Source organism: Dendrobates tinctorius, unplaced genomic scaffold (genome assembly GCF_039654945.1).
Source record: "Dendrobates tinctorius isolate UK_male_01 unplaced genomic scaffold, ASM3965494v1 ptg000082l, whole genome shotgun sequence".
NCBI lineage: Eukaryota > Metazoa > Chordata > Amphibia > Anura > Dendrobatidae > Dendrobates > Dendrobates tinctorius.
This window is the reverse complement of record NW_027361750.1, coordinates 25,043,067-25,057,267: the sequence shown is the minus strand read 5'-3', so window position 1 is coordinate 25,057,267 and position 14,201 is coordinate 25,043,067. Positions and strand designations below refer to the sequence as shown.

Sequence of the window (14,201 nt, the reverse complement as noted above, 5' to 3'; positions counted from 1 at the left end):
AAAATATTAGAAATACCTGCCACCACCACCCCAGGCTGAAGAATGGAGGATGGTGGTTCGGGGGGGACACTGGATCTAGACTGCGTGACAGGGCATCAGCTCTGACATTTTTGGATCCTGGCCGAAAAGTGATAGAGAAGTGGAATCGGGGAAAAAAAAGTGACCATCTAGCCTGTCTAGGAGTCAACCTTTTAGCTGACTCAATGTAAACTAGGTTCTTGTGGTCCATAATTACGGTTATAGGATGGGCCGCCCCCTCCAAAAAATGCCTCCATTCTTCAAAGGCCAACTTCACGGCCAGATGTTCTCAATTCCCAACATCATAGTTTCTCTTTGCAGGGGAGAATTTCTTCGAGAAAAAGGCGCAGGGTCTCAAATTAGTCAAAGTGGCTGGTCCCTGGGACAATACCGCCCCCACCCCCACCTGTGAGGCGTCCACATCAACAATAAATGGTTCAGACCGGTCTGGTTGAATAAGAACCGGAGCAAACATGAAACATTTTTTTATAAACTGAAACGCCGCTATCGCTGCGGCTGACCAATTCTTGATATCGGCCCCCTTTTGAGTCATGTCTGTGAGGGGTTTAACCACCTGTGAGAACCCCCTTATAAATTTGCGATAATAATTGGCGAATCCTAGGAAACACTGCAGAGCCTTCAAATCACAAGGTTGAACCCATTCGACAATGGCCTGCACCTTATTAGGATCCATGCGATACCCCTCAAAAGACACAATGAATCCCAGAAAAGACAGTTCCTGAACAAAAAATAAACATTTCTCTAGTTTAGCAAAGAGACAGTTCTCCCAAAGCCTTTGGAGAACTGCCCGAATATGACCAATGTGAGCCTGTTTATCTGGTGAGTAGATCAGTATGTCATCCCAATACACAACCATAAAACATCCAATACAGTCAGAGAACACGTGATTAATGAAATTTTGGAAGACCGCTGGAGCATTGGTCAGACTGAAAGGCATGACCAGATTTTCAAACAACCCTTCAGTAGTGAGAAAAGCAGTTTTCCACTCATCTCCTTCCCGGACTCGGATAAGGTTATACGCTCCCCGTAGATCTAATTTCGAAAACCACTTAGCCCCGGACAACTGGTTGTACAAATCAGGAATAAGTGGGAGGGGATACGTTTTTCTCACAATTATCTTATTTAACTCTCGAAAATCGAGGCATGGGTGCAAACCACCGTCTTTTTTCTTTACGAAAAAGAACCCCGCCACCACGGGAGAGACAGAAGGACGAATGTGTCCCTTACGGAGACTCTCGGAAATGTATTCCTTCATAGCAGCCCGCTCGAGACCCGAAAGGTTATTCAAGTGGGCCTTGGGCAATTTAGCACCTGGAACCAGGTCAATGGCACAATCAAATGGGCGGTGTGATGTTAAAACTTCAGCCTCTTTTTTGGAGAAAACGTCTGTATAGTCTTTTAGGTACTCCGAAATACCTTCCAGACCAACGGACGACACAGACACAGTAGCAAGACATTTTTCAGAACAATAGGGACCCCATTTAACAATGTCCCGAGATTCCCAATTAATCACAGGATTATGTAATTGTAACCAGGGGAACCCCAACACCAATCCCGCAGGCAGGTTGTCCATAACAAAGCATGAAATATGTTCCTGGTGCAAGGAACTCACTTTAAGGAGAAACTTCTCTGTAAGAAATATGATGTCATTCTTAGCCAGTGGTGTTTTGTCAATGTCAACAACATGGATAGGAGTCTCTAGCCTAACTGTCCCTAACTTACACCTGGACACCAAGTCAGAGTCAATAAAGTTCAACGATGATCCGCAATCCATGAAGGCAGAACTAGATGTGGAGACACTCCCACAACAAAGTTCCACTTGCAACAGCATTTTTGAAAATGGAGAAAAAGGTACCTGAGAGCCTGGGTGACCTCCACGACAATCACCCGGGCTCAGTCGCTTGTTGGTCAGTGGACAGGAGGGGCAATCCTTTTTCCAATGTCCAGAATCACCACAGTGAAAACAGCATTTTCCCAAGCGCCGTTGTCTCCTTTCTTTCTCCTTGAGGTCGATGGTTCCCATCTCCATGGTTTCCAATGTAGGACTGGCTCCCCTTCCTTGGGAGAATAACGGGGTCTCAATCTGCATCACTCCCCTCGCCCGTGGCCTGCGATCCATTCGGACAGCCTGTATCATAGCCTCCTCCAGGGAATCAGGCGGAGGGTGGAGAGAAAAGGCATCTTTCAGATGTTCAGACAGGCCTCTACGGAACAAGCCCCGGAGGGCGGCATCATTCTAGCAGACCTCAGCAGCCCAGCGTCTGAACTCTGAGCAAAACCACTCGGCTGAGTGCTTCCCCTGGCACACATTCATCACCATGTCCTCAGCCATACGCATCCGATCCGGCTCATCATAAATATGCCCTAGGGCCTCAAAAATGCATCCACAGTCATACGCTCAGGGGCAGTGCTCGGAAGGGAGAAAGCCCAAGCCTGGGGGGCTCCCCTTAACAGAGACATATTGACCCCCACTCTCTGACTTTCATCCCCAGAAGAGTGTGGTCTCAATGAAAAAAAAAAGCTTACAGCCCTCCTTGAAAACTTTGAATTCCTTTTTATCTCCAGAAAAGGTATCCAGTAACTTAACCAGAGACTCAGGAGAAACTAATGTAACATCCCGAGCCCCCGATGATAAAACCCCCTGCACAGGGTCAGCGATCAGCTGCTGAGACTGAGCCAGGGCTTGTTGTTCCCCCAGGAGTTTCTGAGACATCTGAGTCAGGTGCTTTACATGCTCAGAAAGAGCGTGCATAGGATCCATCACTCACACAGGAGAAGGAAAGCAGAGAAAAAAATGGTAATGGTCAGTTATAATGTCAGGACTCTAATGTCAGGACCCTGTCAGCGTCGGCAAACTGCCACGCAGAGCAGGGTGACTTACCCACACTATGGGAGAGCGCGGGGTCCAATACTGTAGCGATGGTTCAAGCAGACAGGACCTGCGGCACTGAAAATAGTAAGGAGTCCCAGGACCTACGATCATGTGACTGCAGGGGGCGGGGCTTAGCGTCCTACTGCTGCAGATGATGTAACGTACCTACTGCAGGGAAACTGTTGTATAGGAGAGGAAAGCGCAGGTCAGACAACCGAGGGTTCGTACACGAAGAGGGCTGTGCGGTACCAGAGGGACGAGCAGAGAATAGTCAAGTCACAGGCAGAGGGTCATACACAGAGAGGTAGCACAGTACAAGAGGGACAGGCAGAACTCGTAACAGGGACAGAACCGGATCAAAACCAAACAAGCAACAAGTTATCAGGCAGAAGGCACACGTACGCACGAGGTCAACTAACTCAGCCGAGGGCAGGAGTATAACTGACACCGGACCTAGGTCAAGTGAGCATTATATAGCCGCCCTCTGCCAGAGAGAGGCAGAAACAATTAACCCCTGTCTGACTAGGACGGGCCAAAGACAAAACCCCATCCTGGATCATGACACCTGTAGCTTAGTGGATGAGCCGGCTGTCAGTTATGCAACTGTAGCATTGAATTCCTGTGATTGACAAGGCATTAGAGTTGAACAAAATGTTTTGTAGGACCCTGGCCCAGAGGCCACGTCAGTACGCCATGGAAGCTGGACCAGAGCCCTGCGAACTTCCTACTACCTGCTGGCATCCTTGGCACTTTTTCTGATTAGAGATAAAGTGGTTACTGGATGAGGGTCTTGCACTTTTTCTCAACTCTACAAGGCACTCTTTTAGACTGTGGTCAGACAGCCATATGTGCTGTCATATGAGAGAATTGGGATGATTTTGCTAATGACACTCTTTAAGAGTTCCAGTGCAGCCAGTGCCTGAATGTAAGCCACCGGTCCTGCTGAAGCCAGTCCTGTATCCGAAGTCCCCTGGTCTCAGTGCGGCCAGTCCTGTATACGAAGTCCCCTGGTCCCGGTGCAGCCAGTCCTATTCCCGAAGTTCCCTTGTTCCAGTGCAGCCAGTGCCTGAACATTGTCTCCCATTCTGTGTGCGGCTAGTCACTTATCCAGTATCCTAAACTGATGTGCCTGAACATACCTCTAATCTGTGTCAGAGAACCTTATCCATGGGCTCAGCAGCTGCAGTACCTGGCAGCTACCTGCAGCCCAGTCTGTCTCCGCATAAGGAGCCCCTTCCTAGGCAGGCACGGCTTGTGGCACAGTGGGTCCACAAATCCACTTGCGCTACCGTTGTGCATAACAGTTTCCTCCTTTCACTATCCTACCTATGTCCGATGTTGCCATTTCTGTGTGTGGTTCCACCATTACTCCTCAGCAGCATGCCCTCTGTCTTGGTGTCATATTTGATTCAGCTCTTTCCTTCACTCCCCACATCTGATCACTCACCGGTTCATGTCACCTACACCTCAAAAACATCTCTAGAATGCTACCTTTTCTTACATTTGACTCAGCAAAAGCTCTTAGGGTAGCTTTTATTCATTCTATTGTAGACTATAGCAACTCTCTACTAATCTGTCTTCCTCTTATTAAACTCTTCCATCTCCAATCCGTCCTAACTGCAGTGGCCAGGATTATATTCCTTTCCAACTGCTACACCGATGCCTCTACCCTATGCCAGTTATTGCACTGGTTGCCCATCTGATACAGTGTTCAATATAAACTTATCACCCTCACCCACAAAGTGCTTCACGGTTCATCACCACCCTACATCTCCTCCATCGTCTCAGTCTGCCACCCTTCCTGTGCCCTCTGTTCGGCTAATGACTTACAGCTAAAATCTTTAATAATCTACAAGACTTCTCGTGTGCTGCACCAATTCTTTGGGGCGCACTACCCAAGACAATTCAAATAATACCCAATACCCACAGTTTTAAGCGTGGCCTAAAAACGCATTTGTTCAGACTGGCCTATTGCCCCACCTCATTTATCTAACTATCTCTGTTTTTCCCATTTTCTACAAAATCAGGACCCTCATAGCATCTGTTTGCAGCGATCCTCCCGACTACGCCAAATGTAGTAAGCTGGCCCAGCTTGGGGGGTGGTTCCCTGTTTACCACAAAAAGACTTCACAGACACGAGACGGAGGCAGATTTCGGGTACAAGTCCAAGTTTATTGGCCATCCTCCTGCCGACCTCAGCAATACACCTCAGCACTTCCACAGCTCTCCGTATTCAGTCCCGGGTACCTAAACCTTTCTTCTGTCGTAGTGATGTTCCTCATGGCTCTGTCACTGGGGCCGCCCTAGGCCTATCTACCACCAGCACTTCACCGGTCGGAGGTCGTCGTCAATTTGGTACCCCCCGTGGCCTCGTCTGTTCTGCGGTTCTTTGTGTTGGGGCCATCCCCCTGACTTCTTTTCTCCTCAGTCCCCTAATTGAGCTCCCCACACTGTTCGTACTCCTTCACTGACTCCTCTCCTACTGAGCTCCTCCCAGGACTGGAACTTTCCGGAACCCTCCTGTCCTATTTATCACCTTCCCGGGTCCCTGTAACCCCACTCCCATGACTAACGGTTTCTAGAGCCATAAGCTGCTGTCAAGTCCTGTACTCACACTCCCCCTTCCTTTGTCTATTGTCGTCCCCGACTATCGTATTCCCTACCTTCGTCGTCCTGAAGCTTTTCCACAGTCTGTTGTCAGACCGGTTGTTGGGCCAAACCCGCCGCATGCGGGGACCAAACTCAACCGGGAGCACCATGCTCCGAGCAGCCTACTGCTACTCGCCGGCGTGCACGCCAAATGACAACTTGGGCTAGGTACACCCGGATTACTCTATGGCATGTACCTCCCACTACTCTCCTCTTCCGTCACCCTCAATTGTCCGGAACGCCATGACTGAGGCCTTACGCCATCTCTTCCATCTCTTTGTCCTTCAATTTAAAAAGTCATGGTCGGCGTCTTCATCACACATACCTCGTACCCGGGACCTGTTGCATATTCCTTATGCATATTATACATTAAACCAACTTTTGTATAACCAGATTTTACTAATAGCATAAGTAACCCCCTTTTTTTCCTTACTTTTTCTTTAAACCAACATAAAAAACAAAACAGGCATACTCCCCCTTCCTTTAACATAAGCACTTTCCCGTGGACGTAAAACTGTCCCGTAGACTGCACAGCGGTGCACGACAATCCCAGTAGTCCGGGCCATCTCCTGACGGCCAATGTTCCACCAATTCAGCAGGGGACCCCACAGCCGTGAAGTCCCCAGGATACTTGAGGTGTCTCTGTGAGTTCTTTTATGGGGGCTCGTAGTCTTCGGGGTAGGCAACCACTGCAACAGCGTAGTAGCCGCGGGGTCAGTACTCCTTAAAGTAGGAGACCAAGTCTCCCTCCTGCAGAGCCTGGCCGTGACAGATGGAAGTCACATTCAAGTACACTTTTTGACCAGTGGCCAGGTCCCGAATGAACCCATAGCCTTTTTCCACATTTGTGTATACCAGCCACCCAGTGGACCGTGGAGCCGCCATGCCAGCCTCAACTTTCTCATGGAGTAGCCCCCAGATATCCCGCTCTCTGGCCTTCTTTCCCTCAATGACCTCCGCAACCCAAGCAGAGAGTCCGGTGTAGGCCGCAGAGTCTGTCGCAAGCCTGCCACTGAAGCTGAAGTATTGGCGGCAGCGATCCTGCCGACTATGCCAAATGTAGTAAGGTGGCCCAGCTTGGGGGGTGGTTCCCTGTTTACCACGAACAGACGTCACAGATACGAGACGGAGGCAGATTTCGAGTACAAGTCCGAGTTTATTGGCCATCCTCCTGCCGACCTCAGCAATACACCGCAGCACTTCCACAGCTCTCCATATTCAGTCCCGGGTACCTACACCTTTCTTCTGTCGTAGTGATGTTCCTCACGGCTCTGTCACTGGGGCCGCCCTAGGCCTATCTACCGCCAGCACTTCACCGGTCGGAGGTCGTCGTCAATTTGGTACCCCCCGTGGCCTCGTCTGTTCTGCGGTTCTTCGTGTTGGGGCCATCCCCCTGACTTCTTTTCTCCTCAGTCCCCTAATTGAGCTCCCCACACTGTTTGTACTCCTTCACTGACTCCTCTCCTACTGAGCTCCTCCCAGGACTGGAACTTTCCGGAACGCTCCTGTCCTATTTATCACCTTCCCGGGTCCCTGTAACCCCACCCCCATGACTAATGGTTTCTAGAGCCATAAGCTGCTGTCAAGTCCTGTACTCACATGTTCACACCCTTTCCATGCATCTAAGAGCACTCTTTGTCTATATTATACACATACTTGCTACTTATTTAGAGTATTACGGCTGTATTGTGCAATATATGCACATTTTATCGTTTACCTTTTGTGTCTCCCCTATCTCCTCATAGATTATAAGCTTGAGAGCAGCAAGTCCCTCACTCCTCTTGCTATCCGCGTTATATTTATTCTGTGTCTTTATTGTCTGTAAAAGACCCTTCTAAAATTGTAAAGTGCTGCGGAATATGTTGGTGCTATAAAATAAAAATTATTATTATTATTACAGGTGAGGAAAATATGGAGAACTTAATTTATTCATCTCCTACATTGTCTCTGTCTGCAAATAAAAAAAAAAAACCAACAGAAAACTGAGCAGGAGTATGACTTGAAAACATGCATGAATGTCTCTGTCCACATAAATTGGACTACACTCTGAAGACATCCAAGTACAGTCCAATATTTCACAAGCACCCATTGACCTGTATGGGTGTGCGTCATCCGAATTCCAGAGCCACTCGCAGCATGTGATTTTCCCCTCATGCCAAATTTGTACCCATATTATATCATTGATTTATATCTGATAAAACATAGGATAGCTCAGTACTGTATGATCACATAGGCCGGTGAGATGATATTGAAGTAGCCTGTACAGTTATGGCCAAAAGTTTTGAGAATGACACAAATATTAATTTTTACAAAGTCTACTGCTTCATTTTTTCTAATGGCAATTTGCATATACTCCAGAATATTATAAAGTGTGATCAGCTTAACAGCAATTACTTGCAAAGTCAATATTTGCCTAGAAAATGAACTTTATCCCCCAAAACACATTTCAACATCATTGCAGCCCTGCCTTAAAAGGACCAGCTAATATCGTTTCAGTGATTGCTCCATTAACACAGGTGTGGGTGTTGATGAGGACAGGGCTGGAGATCAATCTGTCATGATTAAGTAAGAATGACACCACTGTTCCCATTTAAAAGGAGGCTGGTGCTTGGAATCATTGTTTCTCTTCTGTTAACCATGGTTATCTCGAAAGAAACACGTGCAGTCATCATTGCACTGCACAAAAATGGCCTAACAGGGAAGAGTATCGCAGCTAGAAAGATTGCACCTCAGTCAACAATCTATCACATCATCAAGAACTTCAAGGAGAGAGGTTCCCTTGTTGCCAAAAAGGCTCCAGGGCACCCAAGAAAGACCAGCAAGCGCCAGGACCATCTCTTAAAAGTGTTTCAGCTGCGGGATCGGGCTACTAGCAGTGCAGAGCTTGCTCAGGAATGGCAGCAGGCAGGTGTGAGTGCATCTGCACGCACTGTGAGGCGGAGACTCTTGGAGCAAGGCCTGGTCTCAAGGAGGGCAGCAAAGAAGCCACTTCTCTCCAGGAAAAACATCATGGACAGACTGATATTCTGCAAGAGGTACAGGGAGTGGACTGCTGAGGACTGGGGTAAAGTCATTTTCTCTGATGAATCCCCTTTTCGATTGTGTGGGACATCTGGAAAAAGGCTTATTCGGAGAAGACCAGGTGAGCGCTACCACCAGTCTTGTCTCATGCCAACTGTCAAGCATCCTGAAACCATTCATGTGTGGCGTGGCTTCTCAGCCAAGGGAATGGGCTCTCTCTCAGTCTTGCCTAAAAACACAGCCATGAATAAAGAATGGTACCAGAATGTCCTCCAAGAGCAACTTCTCCCAACCGTCCAAGAGCAGTTTGGCGATCAACAATGCCTTTTTCAACATGATGGAGCACCTTACCATAAAGCAAAGGTGATAACTAAATGGCTCAGGGAACAAAACATAGAGATTTTGGGACCATGGCCTGGAAACTCCCCAGATCTTAATCCCATTGAGAACTTGTGGTCAATCATCAAGAGACAGGTGGACAAACAAAAACCTTCAAATTCAGACAAAATAAAAGCATTGATTTTGCAAGAATGGACTGCTATCAGTCAGGATTTGATCCAGAAGTTGATTGAGAGCATGCCAGGGAGAATTGCTGAGGTCCTGAAGAAGAAGGGTCAACACTGCAAATATTGACTTGCTGCATTAACTCTTTCTAACTGTCAATATAACCTTTTGCTACTCATAATATGATTGCAATTATATTTCTGTATGTGATAAAAACATCTGACAAACACACATAAAAACCAGAGGGCAGCAGATCATGTGAAAATATAATATTTGTGTCATTCTCAAAACTTTTGGCCATGACTGTAAGTGGTGTAGGAAGGATGAATGGATTGTAATACAGGGCACCTTGAATACAGTTACCACAAAATAGAAACTGTCGCATCTACAGATGTAGCAACTGTTAACATGACAGCTGTTGTGCGCTTCATTGATAGGGTCCTGTACCTATTCTATCCCCATAGTGTACCACTTATTCAGGTGAATTAGAATTGTCATGATATGTCTGCTGCTACATATTGTAAACTGTATACTTTGACAGTTATGCAATATGTCACCTCTTAACAATACATCTTCACTATATAATCCAGTTCTTGTCTGAATCCCACTTTGTAACATGTCCCCACAGGTGTCATGTCCCACATATAATAATGGCATCTCCTTTTGGACACCCTTGGGCACGTTGGTTGAATACTATCTCCATATTCTCTGTAGCTACTGATAGCTAAGATAATCTCTTGTTAGTCTGGTTTTTAAATTACTTTTGTAAATGGAATATTTGGGGCTGTGGGTTAAAAAAAAATAAATCACGCTGTTATGTGATAACATAAGATAGTTCAATCGTTGATGGACACTTTCACAGGCGCCCATGGATGGACTGAGAATGAGTATTTGAACACATTAATAGAGGCAATGTGATGCAAATGTGAAATAAAATCTGAGAAATATACAAATCCCCTGATTAGTGTTTCACAGCCATTGCTAAACTACAGGAGGACAAATTGATGTTTTATTGAAAGCTCCAAAGCGATAGTGGCTTGATGATTCAGCTCTAATGATAATGTAAAGTGTTGGGAATTCTCAGCTCATTATCATCTTATTTATTTGGAGAACTAACTGATGATTAACTTCATCTATTTTGCTTGTAGGAAGAGATAATCCAGTAGAAGAAATTGAAGGTAAGACACATAAGCACCCAGACATAATACTAAAACAGAAGGAATTAGCATATGTAAAGTCAAACGGAAGAAGAGAATAAAAGATACATATCATTTATCAATGCAAAAGTTGAAATACAAAGTGTTGGGGAAAACATAAGCAAGAATATGTGCTGGAAAATACAGAATTTAGGTATGAAGGCTTCCACTTGAAGAAGACATATCCCCACAATAGACCCCTTGTTTTGAATAAGAGTAGCACACCACCTATATTTTTGTACGGAAACTTAAAAGTGCTTCTTTGGTCTGGTGCGATTACTCGCAACCAGCAAGTACTCCCATGTATAGTCACAAGGATTGTAGAAATTTAACGTCAACATCACTGGGCATGAGAGGAGCCATTAAAGAGGAAGCACATGCTGACTTCAGATGTAATAGTCGGCACTCTGTATAATTCGTATGGTTCGTATTGTTATGTGCCTTGTGGCTGGCCATCATAATGTATAGTTTCCTTGCTTCCAGGTGGCTGGAAGTGCAGGTGTCAAGCATCACTATAATGCTGAATGTGGATGATGAGCATTGTGAAAAAATACGAGAAGTCAGCTCACCACTTTTAGTCCATCTAGATGTCCAGCTTGCTTCATAGTGCTCCGCGCGGACAAGGGTGAAGCAACCACAGCAGAATCCAGTAATGAGTATTGTGACCCTCTTAGGTAAAGAGAAGTTGGTGCAAGAAGCAGTGTGAGGCCAAAAGGGCCTGCTCAGAGCAGAAAAGCTGAGTAGGGCATTAGCAAAGTGACTGGGAGCGTTGGAGTAGTGGTGCATTGTGGTACATAGTAGACCACCTTGAGATCTGGGCTCTAGTGAGCGACAAGAAGATCAGGTTTATTGAGTGAAGCTGCACAAGTAGGAAGGACTGAGTGTTGTTGCTCGGTGGTAGGCCGTTAAGCTGACTGAGTTAGTGTGTGAGAGACTGTTAGGGTCCCGTCACATTTAGCGATGCACCAGCGATCCCGACCATGATACGACCCGGTCAGGATCGCTGGTACATCGCTAAGTAGTCGCTAGTGAGCTGCCACACAGGCAGATCTCACCAGTGACATAGCAGCGGTCGGCGGTCGTTACATACCTGTCAGACACGGCGATGAAGACGTCCTCCCGCGTCCACGGTCCTTTCTTGCGCAATCAGCGATAGCCAGCGGGGGAGCCGGTCGGAGGTAACTATCACACATAGCGATATCGCTAGCAATATTGCTGCTGCATCACGAAAACGGTGACGCTTAAGCGATCTCGCTTAGTGTGACGGGGCCCTTAGCCCACATTATCCAGCAGTGGCTTACAATTTCTGTGGAAGCACCAGTTTAGAGTTAGACAGATTGGTGGATAGTGAGAGATTGGCTGCTTTGAGGCCTAAGTGAAGGTCTGCTACCTTATGCTAAATTCTGTATGCATGCATGGTGCGTATGCATGGTACGTTAGGCTGGTTCATTCAAGAGCGATAATGTCAAGCCTAGTGTTTCCTTGAAAGGGAGCTAAACTATGTTGCACATTTACAACTGTTAGTAGTCCCAAAATTTTTAAAAGAAAGTGGTTTAGTGGCCACAAAGACCCATAAAGGCACAGAGCAATATCCTAGAGTCCTACAGCAATACTGTAAGATGGATAAAAGCCAAGAGGCATTTAGGGCAAAGCAGAACGTTGGAGGACACATTGGCATTTTTCGCAGCCCTCTGCCCTAGCGAAGAACTGCTCAGAAATGCCATGTCATGTTTGGAGGAAAAATAAAAGTTATATACAGTATGCAACCACAAAAAATCAGAAACCTTCTGAGCGAAGCCCCTCTTACAAGAGGTTAAACATTGAAAGAAGTTGTGTCATGCAGATACAGCAAAAGAAATGTTTTGAAAGACAAAGTCACCTGTTTGCAGGGTAGTGCCAAATATTAGTACTGTAGAGATCAGATAGTTGTTGTAGGACCTCAGAAGCTGCAGCCTAAAATTAGTCATCTCCTTAAAGGGAATCTGTCACCCCATTTTTCGACTATGAGCTGCCGGCACCGACATCAGGGGTTTATCTACAGCATTTTGTAATGCTGTAGATAAGCCCCCGATGTAACCTGAAAGATAAGAAAAAGGAGTAATATTATACTCACCCAGGGTCGGTCAAGGTCCGGTTTTGGTCCGATGGGTGTCACGGTCCGGCGCCTCTCATCTTCTAACGGTGACATCCTCTCCTTTACTTCCCTTTGTGGCTCTGCGCAGGCACACTGCTCTGCCCTGTTTAGGGCAGAGCAGAATACTGCAGTGCGCAGTCGCTGGACCTCTTCTGGCTCCTGCGCACTGCAGGACTCTGCTCTGCCCTCAACAGGGCAGAGCAGTGCACCTGCACCGAAGCCACGACAGGCAGCAAAGAAGAAGACGTCACCGTTAGAAGATGGGAGGCGCCCGACTGGACAACGACACCCATCGGACCAAAACCGGACCCAGACCGTCCCTGGGTGAGTATAATATAACTCCTTCTTCTTATCTTTCAGGTTACATTGGGGGCTTATCTACAGCATTACAGAATGCTGTAGATAAGCCCCTGTTGGTGGTGTCGGCAGCTCATAGTTGAAAAATGGGGCGACAGATTCCCTTTAACTTGAAGTCAGTTTGATCAGAAATCGTTCATTTTGTTAGCCAGTCATAGCTTTTTGGAAATTTTGCCTTAAGAGTGTGGGATTATATTGACATGTACCATATATGCTGCTGGCTTTTATTAGTGCATTAAAATAAATTATTTCTTTGGTGTGCTGGTTTTTAAGGGCATATATTTACCATGGTAAGTGTGACGACCAGGAAGACCTTGGCCAATTCAGGTGCCGTGGGGAATCCGGGCAGCGGGATAAAATGGGCCGTTTTGGAGAAGCGATCGACCACTACTAGGATAGTAGTACACCCGGAAGAGCGAGGTAGATCGGTAATGAAGTTCATACCAATCTGTCACCAAGGGGCCTCAGGAGGAGGCAGAGGGTGAAGCAGGCCGGATGGCAGACTTCTTGGTACTTTGCTCAGAGCACAAGTCATGCAGAAGGCTACGAAATCTGTCACATCTTGGCGAAGAAAAGGTCGCCAATAGTAGCGCGAGAGGAGGCAGAGGGTTTTCTTGACCCCGACGTGGCCCGCAATCTTGGAGGAATGCCCCCAGTCTAGGACTTCCGACCTGTTATTCTGTGGGATGAAGGTCTTGCCCGGCGGAATGGGGGAGAGAGTCACGGGTGCCACGGTGATAACTTTGGCAGGCTCAATGATATAAGAAGAAACCTCCTCAGTCTCAGGTGACTGCAAGGACCTGGATAGGGCATCCGCCTTGATGTTTCTGTCCCCAGGTCAAAAATGGAGTTTGAAGTCAAAACGGGAGAAATATAGCGACCACCTGGCCTGCCTGGAGTTGAGCCTTTGCACAGACTGAAGATACACCAAATTCTTGTGGTCCGTGAAGATTATGAATGGATGGACCACCCCCTCCAGAAGATACCACGACTCCTCCAGAGCCATCTTAATGGCCAGTAATTCCTGATCTCCAATTCAATAGTTGCATTCTGCGGGGAGAATGATTTAGAGAAGAACCCACAAGGCACCAAATGGCCAGAAGATGTCCGCTGGGAATGGACCGCCCCCGCTCCAGTGGAGGACGCATCCACCTCTAGGATGAAGGGCCTATTGACTAACGGCCGGTGTAAAATCGGGGCAGTAGCAAAGGACCGTTCCAAGGCAAGAAAGGCCTCTTCAGCCTCTGGAGTCCAGACATTTGCTTTGGTCCCTTTTCGGGTCAGAGCGGAGATGGGCTTGGTCATTGAAGAGAAGTGGGGAACGAACTGCCTGTAATAGTTTGCGAAACCCAGGAACCGTTGGATGGCTTTTACTCCGACCGGACATGGCCATTTGAGTACAGCAGACAACTTCTCTGAGTCCATCTTC

At 47.0% G+C, this 14,201-nt stretch overlaps 1 protein-coding gene across 1 annotated transcript in view; it reads left to right on the top strand.

The window, feature by feature from the left end:
* RP1 (RP1 axonemal microtubule associated) overlaps positions 1-14,201 on the top strand; it is a 742,035-nt gene that overhangs the window by 395,411 nt on the left and 332,423 nt on the right. The window contains exon 30 of the mRNA XM_073583994.1: positions 10,234-10,263. Within this exon, the coding sequence (XP_073440095.1) occupies positions 10,234-10,263 (30 nt within the window). The remainder of the gene's footprint in view (positions 1-10,233; positions 10,264-14,201) is intronic.